This window comes from Leucopleurus acutus (assembly GCF_964270905.1).
Source record: "Leucopleurus acutus genome assembly, chromosome: 10".
NCBI classification, from domain to species: Eukaryota; Metazoa; Chordata; class Mammalia; order Artiodactyla; family Delphinidae; genus Leucopleurus; species Leucopleurus acutus.
This window is the reverse complement of record NC_139153.1, coordinates 5,564,806-5,585,129: the sequence shown is the minus strand read 5'-3', so window position 1 is coordinate 5,585,129 and position 20,324 is coordinate 5,564,806. Positions and strand designations below refer to the sequence as shown.

The 20,324-nt window shown below is 47.3% G+C and overlaps 1 protein-coding gene across 1 annotated transcript in view; it reads left to right on the top strand.

The window, feature by feature from the left end:
* Window positions 1-9,481, top strand: part of PPARG (peroxisome proliferator activated receptor gamma) — a gene marked incomplete at both ends in the record, with an annotated part of 71,426 nt that extends 61,945 nt beyond the window's left edge. The window contains one exon of the mRNA XM_082848097.1: window positions 9,234-9,481. Within this exon, the coding sequence (XP_082704223.1) occupies window positions 9,234-9,481 (248 nt within the window). The remainder of the gene's footprint in view (window positions 1-9,233) is intronic.
* Between the last annotated feature and the right edge of the window lie 10,843 nt (window positions 9,482-20,324).

Genomic DNA, 20,324 nt, shown 5'->3' with positions numbered 1-20,324 from the left:
CCACGCTCCGTTCACTGCATTGAGAGATGAAACGAGCTCTGAACGCGGCAGAGGGGAGGCGCTGCCCACCTTGTTACCAGATACTTTTGTGTTCTGTGCTGTAGTTGGGGAGGTGGCTTTTGGAGGTGGTACTTGAGCATTTGAGGTGGGGGGACTTGGTGTGCAATTGCTACTTAATGGGCAGATAAAAGAAAATACGGCCTGGGCTTGGTCTCATTTTGGTGGTGGTCACCGCGCCCTCCGTCCTAGCCAAACCGTACGTGTCATTGCTGTGTCATTTTGCGGTTGTCATTTGGACACAGACAGAGAAAGCATTTATTTAACTGTTGTGTAGCAGGGATATGTTAGAACGGGGACCACTTCAGAGGCAAGGACTCCACTAGCCACATGTGCGTTCACGGCAGACATGCTTGTCACCGATGATCTTTAATCTGTCCGGTACAAGATCTCTGTCCTGTTGTTCCCTTTCCCTGATAGCAGCCATCAACCACATTTCTCCTCAAATCATCCATTGTTCACACTTCTGATTAGTTTAGGCTGGCCTTGCTAGGATTCTAGACACCACATCCCCAGCAAGGTGCAGTCCCAGGAGTGGAAAGGGAAAAGCATCTAGAAGGCGGGGTGGAGAAGAAGGGAGCAGTCAAGGGCGAAAGAATAGGAGAGAATAGGAGAGACTAGGAGAGACTAGGAGAGAATAGGAGAGAATAGGAGAGATAGGAAAGAATAGGAGAGAATAGGAGAGAATAGGAGAGATAGGAGAGATAGGAGAGAATAGGAGAGAATAGGAGAGATAGGAGAGAATAGGAGAGAATAGGAGAGATAGGAAAGAATAGGAAAGAATAGGAGAGATAGGAAAGAATAGGAGAGAATAGGAGAGAATAGGAGAGATAGGAGAGATAGGAAAGAATAGGAGAGAATAGGAGAGAACAGGAGAGATAGGAGAGAATAGGAGAGATAGGAAAGAATAGGAGAGAATAGGAGAGATAGGAAAGAATAGGAAAGAATAGGAGAGATAGGAAAGAATAGGAGAGAATAGGAGAGAATAGGAGAGATAGGAGAGAATAGGAGAGAATAGGAGAGAATAGGAGAGATAGGAGAGAATAGGAGAGATAGGAGAGAATAGGAGAGAATAGGAGAGATAGGAAAGAATAGGAAAGAATAGGAGAGAATAGGAGAGAATAGGAGAGAATAGGAGAGATAGGAAAGAATAGGAGAGAATAGGAGAGATAGGAAAGAATAGGAGAGATAGGAAAGAATAGGAGAGAATAGGAGAGAATAGGAGAGATAGGAGAGATAGGAAAGAATAGGAGAGAATAGGAGAGAATAGGAGAGATAGGAGAGAATAGGAGAGATAGGAGAGATAGGAGAGAATAGGAGAGAATAGGAGAGATAGGAGAGAATAGGAGAGATAGGAAAGAATAGGAGAGAATAGGAGAGATAGGAGAGATAGGAAAGAATAGGAGAGAATAGGAGAGAATAGGAGAGATAGGAGAGAATAGGAGAGATAGGAGAGATAGGAGAGAATAGGAGAGAATAGGAGAGAATAGGAGAGATAGGAGAGAATAGGAGAGATAGGAAAGAATAGGAGAGAATAGGAGAGATAGGAAAGAATAGGAGAGATAGGAAAGAATAGGAGAGAATAGGAAAGAATAGGAGAGAATAGGAGAGAATAGGAGAGAATAGGAGAGAGAGGAAAGAATAGGAGAGATAGGAAAGAATAGGAAAGAATAGGAGAGAATAGGAGAGATAGGAAAGAATAGGAGAGAATAGGAGAGATAGGAAAGAATAGGAAAGAATAGGAGAGATAGGAAAGAATAGGAGAGAATAGGAGAGAATAGGAGAGATAGGAGAGAATAGGAGAGATAGGAGAGAATAGGAGAGATAGGAGAGAATAGGAGAGAATAGGAGAGAATAGGAGAGATAGGAGAGAATAGGAGAGATAGGAGAGAATAGGAGAGATAGGAGAGAATAGGAGAGATAGGAGAGAATAGGAGAGATAGGAGAGAATAGGAGAGATAGGAGAGAATAGGAGAGATAGGAGAGAATAGGAGAGAATAGGAGAGATAGGAGAGAATAGGAGAGATAGGAGAGAATAGGAGAGAATAGGAGAGATAGGAGAGAATAGGAGAGAATAGGAGAGATAGGAGAGAATAGGAGAGAATAGGAGAGATAGGAGAGAATAGGAGAGATAGGAGAGAATAGGAGAGATAGGAGAGAATAGGAGAGATAGGAGAGAATAGGAGAGATAGGAGAGAATAGGAGAGAATAGGAGAGAATAGGAGAGATAGGAGAGAATAGGAGAGATAGGAGAGAATAGGAGAGATAGGAGAGAATAGGAAAGAATAGGAGAGATAGGAGAGAATAGGAGAGAATAGGAGAGATAGGAGAGAATAGGAGAGATAGGAGAGAATAGGAGAGATAGGAGAGAATAGGAGAGAATAGGAGAGATAGGAGAGAATAGGAGAGAATAGGAGAGAATAGGAGAGATAGGAGAGAATAGGAGAGATAGGAGAGAATAGGAGAGATAGGAGAGAATAGGAGAGATAGGAGAGATAGGAGAGAATAGGAGAGATAGGAGAGAATAGGAGAGAATAGGAGAGATAGGAAAGAATAGGAGAGATAGGAAAGAATAGGAGAAGACCCAAGAGCATCGCAGAAATGAGAGGAGGAGACAGGTAAGAAAGAAAAGAGGCACGTTGGATTGTACTGTTACGCTAGTGCAAATAGAAATAGCTACCTTCCCGCGTGTCAGACGCTGTTCTGAGCACCTTCCGTCTAGTAACTCATTTCATCCTCTCGACAACACTGCGAGCTAGATTACTGTCACGTCTCCATCTTTTAAATGAGGAAACCGAGGTACAGAGAGGTTAAGGAACTCGCCCGAGATTACCCAGCAAGTAAGCTTTCAGGTTGAGATTCCGACTGCTTCTCACTACACCGGTGGTGTGTGCTCTCAGCTTCCCATTGGAATCACCTGAAAGCTTTTAGGAACGTTGGCGGTCATACCTCAGGCCAGGTCAATCGGAGTCTCTCAAGATGGGACCCAGGTATCAGTTTGCGTGTTTTTAATTTCCCCAGATGATTTCAGTGTGGAGGCAGAGTTGAGAATCAAGCCCGCACTTGGTCAAGCCCCGGTTCAAATTTAAATATGAAAAGAACATGGGAAACGTTCTTAGGTTATTGTCTCTTAGCGGTAGGATGGTGGGAGGGAATTGCTACAGGCCAGACCCGTTTACCAAAGACAGACTTGGGTGAATTCAGAGTTTTGCCTCATGATCCCCATGATCCTGACAGTTAGACCAGGAAAGGACCGCAGAGTCCCTAACACCGTCTCTAAGGAAGAAGTGAATTTCGGCTCGGGGGCTTCTCTGTTTCATTATTGTTCTCAGTCCTGCTTACATGTGTTCAACTACAAGAATGAGAACTTGCCCCAAACCCCAAACGTGTATCTGCATCAGGAATCATTTTCTCACGCTCCTGAACTTATGCTCTACCAATAACAGCTCAGAAACCTCCCATTTCCCAGCTGCACACATGCCACCCCACCCCTGTTTATGCTCCGGACCCCATTCCTGTGGAAACTGCCTCTGTCTGAACAAACACAGAGAATAGTAAAATGTTACAAAGCTCCTTTACCTGACTCCTTCTAACCATGACCTTAGGAAAGAAACACCACCGTCGCCTTGAAAATTCAGCCAAAACCCAGAAAGATAAGATGACTTGTCCAAAGTCACATGGAAGCCAAGTGGAGGAGAGATGAGATCAAGTCCTCAGTTTCCAAATCCACTCCTCTTTTTAACACATCTGTGAACTTAGGAAGCAATGGAATAAAGGAAATTGGGGAGCAAGAGTAAAAGGAAGTGAAATGCAAAGTGTGAGCTCCCGAAGGAGCTCCACCCCCCTTCAGTTTCAGCCCACACCCGAGCTAAGTTTTTTCATTGCCTTCGGATCAGTTTACAGCTGCCCAGCTATCAGACTTCTTTTTCCTAAATGCCCTGGGTGCAATCCTTTTCCGATTTGTCTCCATCAGAAAGAAATCCAATAGGAAAAAAACTGGGAACAGCATGACAGCAGCAACTAGAACAGAAACAATACCATGCGCTTTGATTTGTCTGTGTCTCCTTCAGGAGATGCCACTGTGGCCATCTGGTTCCCTAACCGAGACCCCTCCTGAGAAAATCTGGTCTAGGGAAATGCCTGGCCCAGGTGGGCAGATCCCAGGAGGGTCCAGAGAATTTGAATCTGCTTCAGATAAGCTCTTCACTTAACAGAACCAGATCTGGATAAGATGGGAGCTTTGTAGATTTGCCCACAATCAACAGTGCTCTCTAATCAATTCCAGCGCTGCACGATGGGGACCGGAAAGGTTTCTTTCCCAATTCTTTGCAGCCTGGGGAGTAAGGAACCGGTAATTGACTCCAGCTTCCTCGAGTGTTGGGTCCTGGAGCCTGAGTCAGCACGCACTTTCCCAAAAGGGCTTTCTAGGCAACCTAGGGCCAATGAAGGAGGTCCCTTGACCCTGATCCCATTCCAGACCCCAACTCTAACCCTCAGCAGGGTGTAGGGAGAGGACCTCAGACCAGCCTCCTAAGAGCAATACCTTAGCAGGCCCTGGGCCAATGGGAAAGGGAGAGGGAAGGGAAGGGACCCAGGACGGCTGGGTCTTTAGACAGATTTCTGTGGCACGTTTGTGGTGCCCAGCTTAGCTCAGTAAGTGTTCAAGTGTGAGTAGAAGGAAAGTGGAAAGAGAAAGACAGGCAGGGGAAGCAGGGAAGGCCTTGGAGCTGACTGGAGGGTAAAGGGTGGGGACAGCCCTGACAAATCCGTTTTGCCCTTGACCCTAGGGAGTGCTTAAGACCAAAGGAAGCTCTTTTGCTTTTTAAATAAGCCAAATGTTTTAAGTTTAATGTGTAAGCCCGTTGATATACTTTTCTATTTAGATTTTTTTTTTCTATTTTTTTTTTTCTATTTAGATTTTGAGTTAATTTCCCCAGTTTAATTATGTGACTTTTGTAAAGGGAATTACACATAAGAATAAAGCTTACAACTTTTGAACTAGGGTCTTAGAGGTCACCTCTCTAATCCAGTCCTTTTCGTTTACAGAGGAGAAAATTGAGGCGCAGTGAACTTGGTCAGTTTGCCCAAGGTCACAGAACTGGTTAGTGAGAGACCTAAAAGTAGAGCGACCACTTTCCCGCTCTCCTGCCCTCCGTTCTTGCCTTGACTGAGGCTCCGTAAGGGCGACAGTGGGACAGATCTGTAAATGATCTAACTTGTCACTAGAGAAAATATAAATCAGTGGCCACAAAATTTCAGCCAAACTTCATCTGTCACATCATAAAAAATAACTTGCCAAAGAGAGGTTTGAAAATCCAAACCAGATCCTTCTCCACTCCTAGAGGGAACAGTTCCATTGTACTGCACGGCAGCCAAGTGTTTCCAGCAAACCGATCAGCTGCATTTGAGGGTTTGCTTGTTTGAACTGTCACGATAAATGAAACCTAGTAGATTAGCATAACCTCTTCTGCACAAGTTCTGACCCCACGGATGCTGCTCTAGAGGAAGGAGAGAAGGCTCTGAGGGGCCAGGGCCCCAGCAAGCAGAGGGTCTGCACAAGGGTGTACACCGACGCCTCGACACAAAATGCTGCCACTGCCAACGCACATGCATTTGCTGTCCAGTCCAGGCCTTTGAAATCTGGCACGTCTGTTCAGGGGGAGGATCGGCAACCATTAAACCCAAGGCACCAATCCAGGATCTGGTTTTCCTTGAAGTGTCAGGGGGTTTCATTATTGCATAGCAACTGTGAGAAAGGACAACTCCTCCAGGGGTGTGATTCTCTAGGCCAGGACTAAATCATCTGTTTCATTCTCAGAAGCTGAGATTCTTGCTAATGTTTCCAAAATTAAGTGCTGAAATTGAAAAAAAAAAAAAAATTACTCCAGTCAATGGGAGATGTTGGAGAAGTTGAGGGGAGAAAAATCAAACTACAGGTAACTTTCTGTCTGTAATTAAAAGAAAAAAGAAAAAAAAATTTAAGAACATGTTTAGAGTTCCGAAAATCCCACCTGAGATCATCCTCACCTTGCCCTCCTGTGTCTCGCCTCAGCGGGTAAAGGTTGCTCGAGTTTACTAAATACAGGAAAACGCTATTTCCGGAGACTTCTTCTTTGTGCCTTGATCCTGCCTTTAGGCTTGTTCACCAACCAGAAGAACTGTACTTTTCAATTCAGGACTCTTGGCTAGAACAGCCTTCTCACTCATAAACGCAGCCAACTGAGTGCTTCCTGTGTTTCCACTGGAGCCTCAGAGATGATCAAGACATAGTCTCTGCCCTCTGATCTCTCGTGGCCAAGTAGGGGAGATGAACAAGAAAATCAGTACCTATAATACAAGGTAATAAGAGTTAAGAGTATAGCATTCGGAATCAGATTCAAATTTCAGCAGTGCTGTTTACTAGCAAGTGGCAGATCTTGGGCAGGATCTAACTCCTTTCTCTAAATCTTCATTTTCCCCTCCTTAAAGCACTGACCTCATGGAGTTATTGTGGAGATTAAATGATATATTGTATATAAAGCCTTCAGTACGATTTTTGGGAAATGATAACCACTCAATAAATGTAATCTACTAGGATAGTAGCAATTGAGGTGTTTGTAGAATGCTCTGAGGACCAGAGAAAGGGGATTGGAAGAACAGGGGCAAGGAAGGGATGACCTCCAGGAAGGCTCCAGGACATAAGGACACGGGCTAGATTTTGAAGAGTAGGTTGAAATCAGTAGGATGGTTGGAGGGAAGGTGAGACTGCTCCCAGCAGGAGGAACAGAACGTGCCTAAGCACAGTTATGACAGAATGTAGGATGTTTGAGGGACTTGGTGTGGAAAGGGCTTAAGCAAAGGCACAATGAAAAACGGAGGCAAGACAATGAGGAACATTAAAAAGAGAAGTAAAAACGTTTATACAGTGCTTTAGTTTACAGTAAAGGGGAGAAGAGTTAAAATGAGAAAAAGAGGGTGATTGGCCCTCAAGAGCTAAAATTTGGAATCAGTACAAGGTATCAAGTGAGTGACCTGAATGTCATACATGATCTCTGTGCCCCTCTGCTGAGCCTTAATGAGAAAACCTTATATTCTAACCAGACATAGAAATTAGAAAAAACAAAAACAAACTCAGACTTTCCACTTGGAAATCTAAAAACATGTCTCTGTATGACTCTTAGATTAAAAGTGAAATCAAAATAGTAAAACAGACTATTTAGAAAAGAACTGTGAGAGTATGATTTACCAGAGCCTATGGGGTGAAACAGAAGTGACACTCAGAGGAAATTTTAGAGCCTTAAACTCATCTATCAGAAAATAAGACATACTGAAACTAAATGAATTAAGCGTTCAACCCAAGAAATGAGAAAAAGAGGAAAAGAAAAAAAACCTAAAGAAAGTTAAAAGAATGAATTAGCTAAATTGAAAACAAAAGGCAATTTTCAAAAACAGAGTTGATCAGTAAAACCAGGAGTTGTGCTTTTTTAAAAAGCAAAAAATAGATAAGCCTTTGGCAAGTCAAATTTTTAAGTGAGACAGTACACAAGTAAAAAGCATTCAGTTAAAGGAGGTATATATAAGAATAATAAAAGATTCAGATTCTAAGAGAATATTATGTACAACTTTATTCCAATATAAATTACTAAAATTTTCCTTTATAAGTAGTAGAAAACCTGAATAAATTAAAAGCTATAGGAGGAAAATTAAAGATAGTCAAAGATTTACCACCAGGCTCAGATGGTTCTGCAAATAAGTTCCAAGAAACCATCAAGGAATAGGTCATCACTACATAGAAACAGAAGGAAAACTTCTCAAGTCAGTCAATAAGACTAGTTAACATTCATTACCAAAAGAGGCAAAAGGTAGCACACACACACAAAAAGACTCTGGACCAATCTCACAAATTTAAAAACCCTAAATAAAATATTAGCAAACAAACGCAAGAGTATAAGAAAACCTATTAATGTAATTCACTACACTAGATTAAGATAAAACCATATGGTCATCACTCTAGGTAGAAGAACTTTAAAACATTTGATGAAATGCAACAACATTCCTGACTAAAACAAACACTTTAAAACTATTGGGGAGCCAGGAGAAAAACCTATCCACCATAATCCAGTAAACATCATACTTGTGGTAAACCATTAGAAGCATTTCCTTCAAGGTTAGGAATAAAACAAGAATGCCTCCCAACACTACTATTATTTAATACCATACTAGAGACATTAGCCAATGCAGTATGGCAAGAAAAAGAAATGAGAACTATAAACACTGGAAAAGAAGAAATAAATAAAACGATGATTATTTGCAGATGCAATTGTCTGTCCAAAAAATTTTTTAAATCCGTGATAAAAACTATTTGAATTGACAAGAGTGAAATTGGAATAGATTCAATAGAACAAAGCCAATCGTTTTTTTCTAAACATCAGCAGGGATACATTAGAAAATGTAATGAAAAAGAAGTATAGAACACAAGAAAGTAAAGAAGTAAAAGTAAAGAAGAATACTAGAAAGTATTTAAGGTTAAATCTAAAAAGATCTACATGAAGCAAAAACATTAAAAACTTAAAAGTAATTTAAGCTTGCCGTTTAAAAGTTCAAATAAGGAAAAGTATAAAGAAGAAAGTGAACATTACCTGCAACCTCACTAATCAGAAGAAGCCTATGTTAAAATCTGGTCTGTCCTTCCCAAGTGTAACAGTATTTGAAAACTATGTCTTGTCTCTTCGAAAATGCATGAGCTATATTAAGCAAAAAGAAGACAAAAATGGGTGTTAAAAGTGTGTTTAAAGTAGTGGTAAGAAAGTAAGTAGAGGTTATAAAACATAGACTCATCAGGAAGGAACAGAAGTTGAAAATGAGATTTCTGAGTGAGTAGAAACATGCCAGCAGAAGAGTCCCCCGTCTGGTGAGACAGTTGCCTTGCCACCCTCTTCTGTCAACTGGTCACACAGATTTAGTCTTGGCCGGGAAGAGAACGGCCCTGGAAAGAGCTTTGATAGTCTTGGTTTTCATTCCATTCTCCTTGTATGCAGTTCTTGCCCACTATCTGCTTTCCTTCCCTCCATACCCTATTTTAGAACCAAAGCAAAACCAACAAAAAGTGAGTTGTTTGGCTGAATATGCCTCAGATGTGGAGCCAGAGAATTTTGTAACTGAACCTGCTGTTCTGTCTTCCATTTCTGCTCCCCCAGACCGCCCCGGTTTGCTGAATGTGAAACCCATTGAGGACATACAAGACAACTTGCTGCAAGCCTTGGAGCTGCAGCTCAAGCTGAACCACCCCGAGTCCTCTCAGCTCTTTGCCAAGTTGCTCCAGAAAATGACAGACCTCAGACAGATTGTGACAGAACACGTGCAGCTGTTGCAAGTAATAAAGAAAACAGAGACGGACATGAGTCTTCACCCGCTTCTACAGGAAATATACAAGGACTTGTATTAGCAGAGAAGTCCGAGTTCACTGACAACATTTTCCTTCTTCCAATTGCACTATTATTTTGAGGGAAAAATCTGACACCTAAAATATTACTGTGAAAAAGCATTTGAAAAAGAGAAGGTTTTAGAATAATAGATCTATTTTATGCATATTGTTTATAAAGATACATTTACAATTTACTTTTAATATTAAAAATTATTACATCGTGAAATTGCTGTTGTATTTGAAGACTGAGTCTGCTGTGTCCCCCACTCCACCCTCCAGGCTTTTTTTCCTTTTATCTCCTCCCCCTTCCTTCCTTCCTTCCTTCCTTTTATTTTTCCTTTCTTTCTTACACATGTGAAACACTATGAATGGAATTGCTGATCAATTTTCATTCTCAGTCAAATAATTTTTTATACTCAATTTACAACTTTTCTGAACCTTCCATCTGCTTTAAAAATCACAACTAAGAATGGAACTTCAGGACCAAAAAACTGCTCAGAGCATGTGTTTCTCAACCCAGAAGTACTCGTTTGGGGCGTATCCCTAGGCCTACCAAGAATTCAATCTTCTTCCCCAATCCCAACCAAGATTTTCACTCACCAGCAGCAGCCCTCTAACAAGATACCAAGGCATGTGCAAATACCCAGGGGCAGGTATTAACGGCTAGATGCTGTGGGTAACACAGAAGTGTTATAAGATGTGGCACCTGCCAAAAAGAACTTACCATTGAATTGAGGAGAAAAGATGAATCCTTCTTAAAAACAGATTAAAATACACAGTACACCCATGTGCCAAATGAATGGTTCAGACTCCAAGTACTCTAAGGATTCAAAGTAATGAAGATTGGAAAAGTCATGAGTGACCGTAAATTCATTCAGGTGGGCTTCAAAGGATGTGTTGGACTTGGGATAGGTAGACAGTGGAAGAGAAGACATTCTAGGAAAGCAAAATCACAGGAATAACAACAACAGAAGGAAACAAAACCAAAACAAAACACGAATGAGGGAGAAGGGCCGCATTCTGGTCCCGACGTACGTGGAGCAATGTTGCTACAGGTATTCCTGCTGGCCTCCTTGGGACCACCTTGCCCAGGGAGCTCTGACTTTTGTAACCTCAAAGGCTAATTATCTGTTTAGGTAATGCATGCCTCCCCAGCAAAATAGATGATATGTTCCCTAAAAGCAGGGACCTTCTTGGCATAATGCACAGATTTGTTGATTGAGGCCAAGTTCATTAGCATTGCTTAGCCATGAACACATATGATGACTCTGAAGAACGCCTCTCAGCAAACTATGCTGAGGTCTCTCTTCTCTAGGATGATTGTTTCCACTGACTTAAATTATCCCCCTGCCGCTTCTCCCTTAGTTTATCTTTTCTCACGATGTCGACACTGAGGAGGACATAACTTTCGAGGCTTTCAAGCCAAAATATCAGGAAAGACCTTTTCATCCTCTACCCCAAAATAAACAGATCTCCAAAGAGTCAGGTTAGAGCAGTGAGTCCTGACCCCAGCCCTAAATATGCAAGATCCCTAACCCTTTAGGAGAGACAGCTCCTGAGCTCAGACCTTTAGAACCAAAGGACTGAGGTTGTTGTATAAGTGACCTCAGAACGTTGGAAAGGAAAGTGACAAATTCAGTCCATCATGGGGCTGTTTTTTCTTCCCTTGATGCCAAGCAGCTAGCGGCTTCCCTGCTGTGCCTCCTGGAGAGTTATCATTGGGGGATCCTGAGAAAGTGCGGGCAGTAGACAAGGTGAGGATTCCACCTCAGAGGAGATCCCTTGTTTACGGGAGGGCTTGAACAAAGAGCCTTTCAGTGCAGCCACGGCCAGTCCAAAGCCGCTCCACGTTCTCTGGGCTGTCCTTGCCAACGCAGGGAAGAAGGGAGCCGCTCTCAGCTCTTTGGCACTGATGGTTAGCATTAAATAGCTTTTAAATCCTGGCAGCTTTCAAATTCCCATCTCTCTGACTTTTTCCCTGTGGTTTGGACGGTCATTTGCTAAATATTTTACGACACGTCCTATGCAGCCTCCAGAGCTCCCGCTCCACTCTCTGGACTCCCTCTCCCCCAGGATGATTCACAAGTTCATCAACAAATGTATCATCAGTTACTCACAGCACTTTCTCCGGACACAAACACACTTAGGGATTTGTGTTGACAAAAATAGGAAGAAAAGTAACCATGGTCAAGAGCCAAAAAAAAAAAAAAGGAGGAAAGAAAGAAAAACGGTTTCGAGGCTCCCACAAGGGCCCTTCCCCAGCACCCGCCTTGGATACGGCCTGGCTCCTCCCCCATCTCCCCGCTGTCCATGGAACACTGGAGTGGCGGGGCACCCAGGGCAGAAAGCGTATCTGCACACCCTGCTTCTCTAGACACGATCAGAAATGGGGGTGACCCAAGGGCTTCTTGCTGAGGAGCAAAGGACTGGGGCTCTTCAGTAAGAACTTGAGCTGGGAAGTCAGGCTGGTGCCACCCTGCAAATGCTCCGTCATCAGCTCGGGGGCAGAACCGGAGTGTCAGCTACATCAACTCCGCTGAGGGCAGCGGGGCTGAGGGACCAGACTGCTGTGTAGGTTTGCTTAGTTGCTCCTGGATTCCAGTGCCTTTTTCCGGGCCCCTCGAGGCTACCAGGCGAATCTTTTTTGTGGGCAGGCCCTAACTTGCTTGTGTCTCCTGCCGTGTGGTGCTGGTAAAGCAGGGCAGGGCTGACAAGGTTGGAAATTGGCCCCCGGATACCTATTCCCTTGGAAAGAGTCAGGGTACACAAGTGAGTCCCTAAAAATGTAGGATCCCTGAGCCTTTAGGAGAGACATCTTCTGAGCTCAGACCTCTAGAACCACAGACACGATCACATCAACCGACCTAGGACCTGGGGTGGGGATGAGACGCCTGTCTTCACTAAGTGCCCACCCCCCTATTTTCCTCTTCCTTTACCCCAGCCCGGTCCTTGGCCCCTGGCCCCTGGTTGCCTCTATTTACGTAATTATCACTATTACTCTCTGTATATCCCCAGCCTTCGCTCTGTGCCTGTGCGTGCTGGGCCCTCCATTTAATGCTTATTGGAATGAAGGAAAATAGTGGCGTCTTAGGAGTTTAGAAGATGGTCAGATGCCATCTAATCCCACCTCATTCATCAAATGTATGCACCAGGGCTTCCCTGGTGGCGCAGTGGTTGAGAGTCCACCTGCCAATGCAGGGGACACGGGTTCGTGCCCCGGTCTGGGAAGATCCCACATGCCGCGGAGCGGCTGGGCCCGTGAGCCACGGCCGCTGAGCCTGCGCGTCCAGAGCCTGTGCTCCGCGACGGGAGAGGCCGCAACAGTGAGAGGCCCGCGTACTGCAAAAAAAAACAAGTATGTGCCGTTCGGTCGCCGGTGGCGTCTGCCACCATGTGAAGGGGGCTGCGTCGAGGCCCTGCCCTCGAGGGGGCCACATAATGCTGATGAGATCAGATGTGCTGGTGATGAACTGTCTAGAGATGGGAAGAAGGGTTCACGGGGGATGTGGGGAGGCACAGAAGTGTCACAGTATTGAACAAGCTCAGAAAACAGCAAGAAGTTAGGGATGGCTGCCCTAGCGGAGGGAGTGAGACGTGCGTGTGGCCAAGTCAGCGTCGGGTTGGGACAGCCTCACGCTCCTTGCTGAGGAACCTCCTTGGACTGTATTTGTAGGCCGTAGCGATCCAGTGGATGTTGTCAGGCAGAAGAGGGACGTGATCAAATTTGCATTCTGGAAAGTCTCTTTAGAAGTCAGATCCCCTCTACACTACTTCCAATGGCTATCCGACCGCTGAACAGCTGCCTGGAGGCAGGGGAAGCTCTCTCCATTCCAGACCCCTTGGTGATTTCCATCTCACAATCTCGTAGGCCCAGCTCTGCCCCTGGGGTCATGCATACCACACGCTTCTTCCTGCACCCTAGAGGTTCTGACTCACTGCATTACCTGGGGTCAGGTTACAGCCTTTGGCTGAAGGACCCTGCCACCCTCCCTGTCACTGGTCCCAGGAGCCAGGACCTCTCATTCCCCTCACCACAAAGTTCCTGCACCTTGATGGCAAGGTCATTTCTACCCCATGTGCGCATCCTACACCCATTTCCAGACAGGCTCTGCATTTGTCCTGGAATTCCAGAAAGTTAGAGCTAAAGGAAACAACCAACTCAAAGGACAGAGGAAACCCTGAGGGTCAAAGAAGTTAAGCAACATGCCCAAGGTCCTAGGAGTCTAGGATTAATTTGCTCAAAGGTGTTGAATTACACAGTTTAACAAGAGAAGCTCAAAGGGACAAACCTGAAGCTAGTATGAGTATCTGCCCTGGGGAGCAAAGGAAAAGGATGGAATCAAGTCCTGAAAGGGATTATTGTGACCATCAAGAGATTATTGTATAAATATTGTATAACTATTGTATAAGTCACTTAGGACTGTGTCTGGCATATGGAAAACACAGCTTTTAGGGGAGACAGTATCCTCGTGTGACTTTTGTTTTTTTGTTTTTTTTTTGTATTTTGGCCATGCCACGCAGCATGCAGGATGGTTCCCCAACCAGGGATCGAACCCAGGCCTCTGTAGTGAAAGCGCTGAATCCTAACCACTAGGCCACCGGGGAACTCCCCTTCATGTGGACTTTACTGTTAGGCTGATTTGGGTTAAAACTCTAACTCCACTGCTTACTGGCTCTATGACCACATGGCTTTTGGCCAATCTCTTAACCTCTCTTTAGGTCTTAATTACCCGCATATGTAAAATGGGATAGTAATCCCCATCTTATAGGGTTATCATGATGATTAAATGTAATAGTGGTTGTAAAACACTTCACATGGTTTCTTGGCACATCTTAACCAGTGAATCTGTGTTGGCTACAGACAACATTATTGCCCTTGTTATTAAAGTACCCTTCATTTAAGAAGGCTTCCTGAGCCCACGTGACAGTCTCTTCCTGTTCAAGTATCTGGGCCTTACCTGAATATCCTATAGATTCAAAGCCAGGTGAAGAGATTGGATTTCTACATTTGGCAGTACACTAAAAATACGTTCTCTCAAAAGCATTCTGCCCTCAATCCATAAGTACTAGGAGAAAATAATTATTTGAAACACAGCTGCTGTGTTCTGATTTAGAACAAATGCTGGGATGAGGCTAGGAAAACATTTTCTCCAAAAGTAGTGGGACTTTTCTCTTGTGACTTATGCTCCTAATTTTAGACTAATATTACATAGTTTGCATTTCCAGAGGGGTTATAAAGAATAAGAAAATTGCTAATTTGGGTCTGTAGGGAGTGGGCTGGGATATTTCCATCCCCTCTGGAGTTTTGTAAATATGTTCCAGGCCAAAAGTTCCCAGGAAAGGGTCATTCCTGGGATCTATTTTGTGCCACGGGCTGGGCTCAAGGAGGATCCAAGTGGCTTTCTGCTAGAGTCAGAAAACTGTGATCCTCTGGCTACTTGTCCACAATCCTGGAGGCCAGGAAGTGTGTCTAGAGTATCCACTGTTTGAGGCTCAGCTCTGCCAGGTTCTAGGTGTGTAACCTTGGGCAAGTCACTTTCCTCTCTGGGGACATAGTACCTGGTCTATAGAAGCCCCTCAGCAAATTACATCTAATTCATTCATCATGAATAAAGGAACAGGTCTCAGTTGCCCCATCTGTAAAATGGGAATAATAGTACCTAGGCTGCGTGTCTTACAGAATGTCACAGGAAGGAAGCAGGGCAGGCCTGATCACCATTATTCACAGATAAGAAAGTGAGACCCAGTGAGGTGAAGGAACTAGCCCAAGGTTACAGAAAAGAAAGGGAGGGGCAGAGCTAGGCTAGCCCTCCAGCTTCCTGAGGCCCACCCCGTCTAGGCTTCTTTTATAGAACAGCCCACTGTCTCTGCGAGAACAACAGGCAGTGCTGCCTGGGTGTCGAGCATAAGCCTACAGCATCAAAGACTTAAAGTCTGAGTGTTGGCTCTGCCATTTACTAGGTGTGCAATCTCAGGCAGGTTGCTTCCTGCCTCTGGACCTCAGGTTCAGCATCTAACTTGTGAAGACCTCGGTTCCTATAGGTTTCTGTAAGGAATAGAGATCACGTATGGGGGACACGCCTAGAGTTCCTAAGCAATTAGAATCTTCTAAATACAAGCACCTCCAACCTCACACAAGCTTGCTGGGTGCTGGTGCCCACGGGGGCACACTGGCGACCAGATGGTTTCTTCTCAGCCAGAGGAGAAATCCGGATTCCAGCCTGTGAGGCGTGTGCAGCGCTGGCCCGGGTTCTGACAGCAATTTGCCCAGGCCCTCGGGAAGGCACTTTCCCTGAGCCTCAGGTTCCTCATCTACACAGTCAGAGGCTCCGTTCTCTCCACTTTGGGGCTCTGCTGCCCCAGGACCTTGGGGTGGAGGGAGGGGAAGCTGGAGGGGAGGGGGCTTGGCTGACCCTCGGAGCCTGTCTGTGTTCCCTGCGGCCCGGGCGCGCCCTCCCCTCCGCGGCCCCCTGGACCGGTCGGCAGCCAGTGCTCCTCGGGGGCTGGGCTGCTCCAGCGGAGGGGGCGCCGGCGAGGGGCGAGGGGCGAGGGCCCGGGGGCCGCGGAGGCGCCGGTTCCCACCCAGGGCTGAGGGGAGGGGGGCGTCGTGCTGAGTCAGCGGCTGGCTGCCCTGCGCTGGGGCTCCCTGGCCTCGGGGCCTGCCAGCTGAGCCCCGGCCAGGAGCCCCCGGGAGCCCCGCTGCGATCGATGACGCTGCCGCTGCTGCCACGGCAGCGGCAGCGGGAACCGGGCCCCGAAAAAGCGTCTTCCCAGCCAGGCCTCCCAGGGCTCCGGGGGGACCAGCTGTCGGTGCAGGGGCGGCCGCCTTCGGGCAGGATCCTGGCCAGCGCCACCTCTGCCCTCCCCGCCTCCCCGCTAGATCCCCTAATGATGGTCATTATTCCTCTCACCCATGCAAGCTTTACTTATAAACTGCTTTGCAGCCATTTAATCCTTCCAGAAACCCAGTGAGGTAGTTTATGAGTCAGGGCCGCACAGCAAATAAACAGCTCACTCAGAAGGGACCATTGGGGAGAGTTTAGTGCGGGACTATTTGCAAAGTTGAGGGGGGTGGGCGGTGTCATGGGAAACCAGTAAAGCTGGTGAGACACCCCAAGGCTAGCCAGGGCCGCGGGGAAGGGGGAAGGTTACTAAAACCCCAGAAATGCAGCTGTAAGAGAGGACTCCCTGCAGGAGCCTGGGCCCAGGGAACTGAGGGGCCCCATCACTGAGTCCCCCAGATGGCAGAGAGCAGCTGGGGGATAAGGACCCCGTCCCCTCTCTCCTCCTATCCTCCCATCTCAGTCTCCCATTGGCCACATCCTACCGGAAGCCAGAGAACAAAAGAGCCTGCAGATAGGACCCATGATCCCCCCTAGGACTCAGCCCCTGGGGCACAGGCAGGGTAGAGAAGGGGGTGGGTCGGGGGTGAACCTGCAGGGCAGGTAGAGTCCAGCACAGGTGGGAGGTGTCACTAAGCCCACGATGCTGGAAAAGGAAGCAGAGACTCTTAAATCTGAGGTCACAGAACAGTAACTGCCCATCCTGGGATTCAAACTCGGGTGCGTCCAGCCCCAAAGCCCTAGTTCTTTCCACTGTATTAGACCAGCTGTGAGAGCAGACCGAGGGGACCAGGGCAAGAAGACGGGAGGGTTGATTCATTCACCATCTCCTAGCCAGGGTGTCCTGGTATCCGGGAACCCACCCCATCTCATTCAGTGCTTCCTGACCCATTTCCATGATATTCCCTGGAGACCTGAGGAGTGTAGCTTAAAGCAGCCCATGCGTGTTTTATCTCTAAAGTTAACGTAAACTTTATAGTTTACTCCACCAAATATATATATATATTTTTTAATTGTTTAAAATAAAAATAACTTAAAAGTTACTTTATTGCTCCCTACCCCAAAAGTTCAAGGAGAAAGAGACCCTCCAGGGAGGGGTGCTACACTTTTTCTCTGGCTTCAGGTGACCCTAAAATAAGGCTGTGCACCCCACTGTGAGAAGCACAGAGGAATCCTTTAGGGAAAGAAGTTCCTTGCCCAGCATCACACAGCTAATAATCATACTTGGAATCCCGTGACCTTGCTCCCTGCATGGTTGAGAGAAAGGAAATCGGGCCACATGGAGCCCAGGAGAGAGTCTCAGAAGGGGAGGTGGTCAATAGTGGTCGGCCTGAGAGGGCGGAGGGGGAAGGGATTTGAGCTCGGTGTCAGCCTATGTCCACTGGGTTCTCCGTCCCCAGCTCTGGGGACACTCAGAGGAGCCTGGTGAGGCTCGTGTCCTCAAGGAGCTCACACCCCGAGGAGACAGGCATAGAAGCTGGTAGAAGGGCTGGGAGGCAGGCAGTCCCACCAGGCAAGTGGCAGGAAGTCGAAGGGCTGGGAGGCAGGCAGGTGGGTTCAGAGCCCCAGCCTTGCGCCTTCTTGGCTGTATGACCTTGGGCAAGTCGTACAGCCTTCCTAGGCTCCTGATTCCTCCTTTACAACTGGGCAAGCTCCTGCCTACCTATAAAGCTAGTGGGAGGAAGCACGTGGTGCCGCGTGGCAGCACCTGCACTGACAGCACACGTGAATTGGTTGGCATCTCCTTACGATGATAAACCCTGGGCTGGAGGGCTGTGCGGCCACGGCTGGATGGGACGGCCGCGCTCCCCCAACCAAAAGTTGCACTTCTTGGTCCAACGTCAAAAGAGGTTCTCTCAGATCTCCTGGATGATCTGAGCTCTGTGGTTTCTGTCGCAGTGCAGCTGTGGGAGAGGTTTAACTCTCCCCGGGGCGGGGGTGGCTAGGGAAGGCTTCACAGAGGAGGTGCCCTTTGAGATGGACCAAGAGGATGTATGAGGGTCGTCCCGGGAGACAGGGGAGGGTTGTCCAGGCAAAGGCGAGTGTTTTGGTGTAGGTGGAACAGAAGCGGGGAAGGAGAAATGGCTGGAATCAAATTAGGGCGGGGCCCCTACGCACAGATGGAGGGGTTCGGACTTCATCCCAGGGGGAGAGCAGAGCCATGGAGACTTTAAGCAGGGAGGTGGCAGTTGAGGTACTCGCTCTAGCGACCCCTCTGTCAGCAAGCGAGGAGATGGGACATGATGGGAAGGTGGGGAGACCTCTAGAGGCTATGACAGTTATGAGACAAGAAGAGATTGTGGCCCAAGTGAGGGGGCACATTAGCCATGAGGACAGAAGGAGAGGAGAGATCTGGGAACCAGTCCAGGCTCGGCTTCAGGTAGGGGTGACAGAGGGTGATTCTCAGGGTTTGATGTGGGTGACACGGAAAGACATGCTTTTTATCGAGATGGGGGCTTGTTTGCGGGAAGGAGCACAAGCTCTGCTCTAGAAATACTGCGGTGGTGATGGGGACACTTGTTAGTCATCGGGGCAGGGAGGGCTCATTAGCTGTCACACAGATGGGTGTGTGCAGCTCAGCGGGAGGTGGGCTTGGGGGGCCACGTGGGCACGATGGAGGAGGGTGAGGACAGCAACAGGAAAGGAGACCAACTAATATTCCAAAAATCCATTTGACTCCCTAAGCCCTGTTTTCCCACCAGGGTCAATAGGAGATTTGACTTGCTCCGTTTTCTTTTTATCTATTGGCTCCATAATATTTATTGAGTGCCTTCTACGTGCTGCGGGCCGTTGGAGAAATAGGATTCTATTCAACGGCCAGTTCTTCAGAGCCTCCCGTGGGCAAAGTCACACGCCATCCCACTTCCCCTAAGAGTGACCGTCAGGGATGAACAGTATTCTTTCCATTTCACTCTCACCTCCAGGAACGGGGTTAGAGGCTGCATGCGTGGGTCCCCGTGGGCATCCCATGGGGCCTCTGCACGCAGAAACGCCACTTCATAGATGCTTTGCTCTGGCTCCTCTGTAGGGCTCAGTACTCTCCCATAACTCCACAGAAACCTCCCCTGAGCTCCTCGCTCGCCTTTTAGAGAGAGTTTTATTATCAGGAAGCCGTGGCCCAGACAGACGGCGGGGCCCAGGGCCAGAGTCCTTTCACTCTTAGATTCCTCTTCCTCCAGTTCCCAGCCTGGGAGAACCCCCCTCCCATCCAGCCTCACCCCAGCCTGTGTCCCTGGACCTCAGCTGGAGCCCCAGACTAGACTCGCCATGGTTGAAATTCAGCCCCTGATCTGATTCCCTGGGTATTCTTTCCACCCCATTTTTTCCAGGCCTGAAACCTTGGGGCCTCGGTTTTTTCATCAGTAAAATGGACATGATTGCCAGTTTACAGATGGAACAAGGCTGTTTGGAGGATCAAATGAGATACTGGGAGGAGAAAGTGCTTTGCAAACACTGTAAACTAGAAATCATGGGGCCACTGAGCTCCTGTCACTCTTTTTAGAGCTGTGTCCCCACCTGCGTCCCTGAGTCCGGCCCCAAGGCAGGAGCTCTCAAGACTCAAGCAAGAAGTCTGAGGTGAGGAAGATAAGCCCAGGGGCTAAGGTTCAACCCCAGGGAATCAGCTTTTGTCCCTGGAGCTATGGGAGCCAAGCCTCTGCCCAGGTTTTATGAGCTCAGAGAGGGTTTACACTATGACTAATAGCCCATCTCACTCCCTGGGTCTCCTGCTACCTGCTGGGCAGGAAGTCTGCGGGGACTCAGCCCCCCTTAATCACCGCCACCTCCCCGTGACCCGCCACAATCACGTCTCTTTACAGTCGGGCAGAGCCCGCCGGGCCTCCTCAAACTTCCATATCTGCGCCGGGAGATCACTGATACGGCTCATGGCGTTTGCTCGCTTCCACGCCCTGGGCCCAGCATTCGGGAGTCACGCAACCCCACAGGCCCAGGGCGGAAGCAGCGAGGCCAGGCTGGGAGCCTCCCCGCCCTGTAAAGTACATGAACCGAGCCTGTCTTTACGG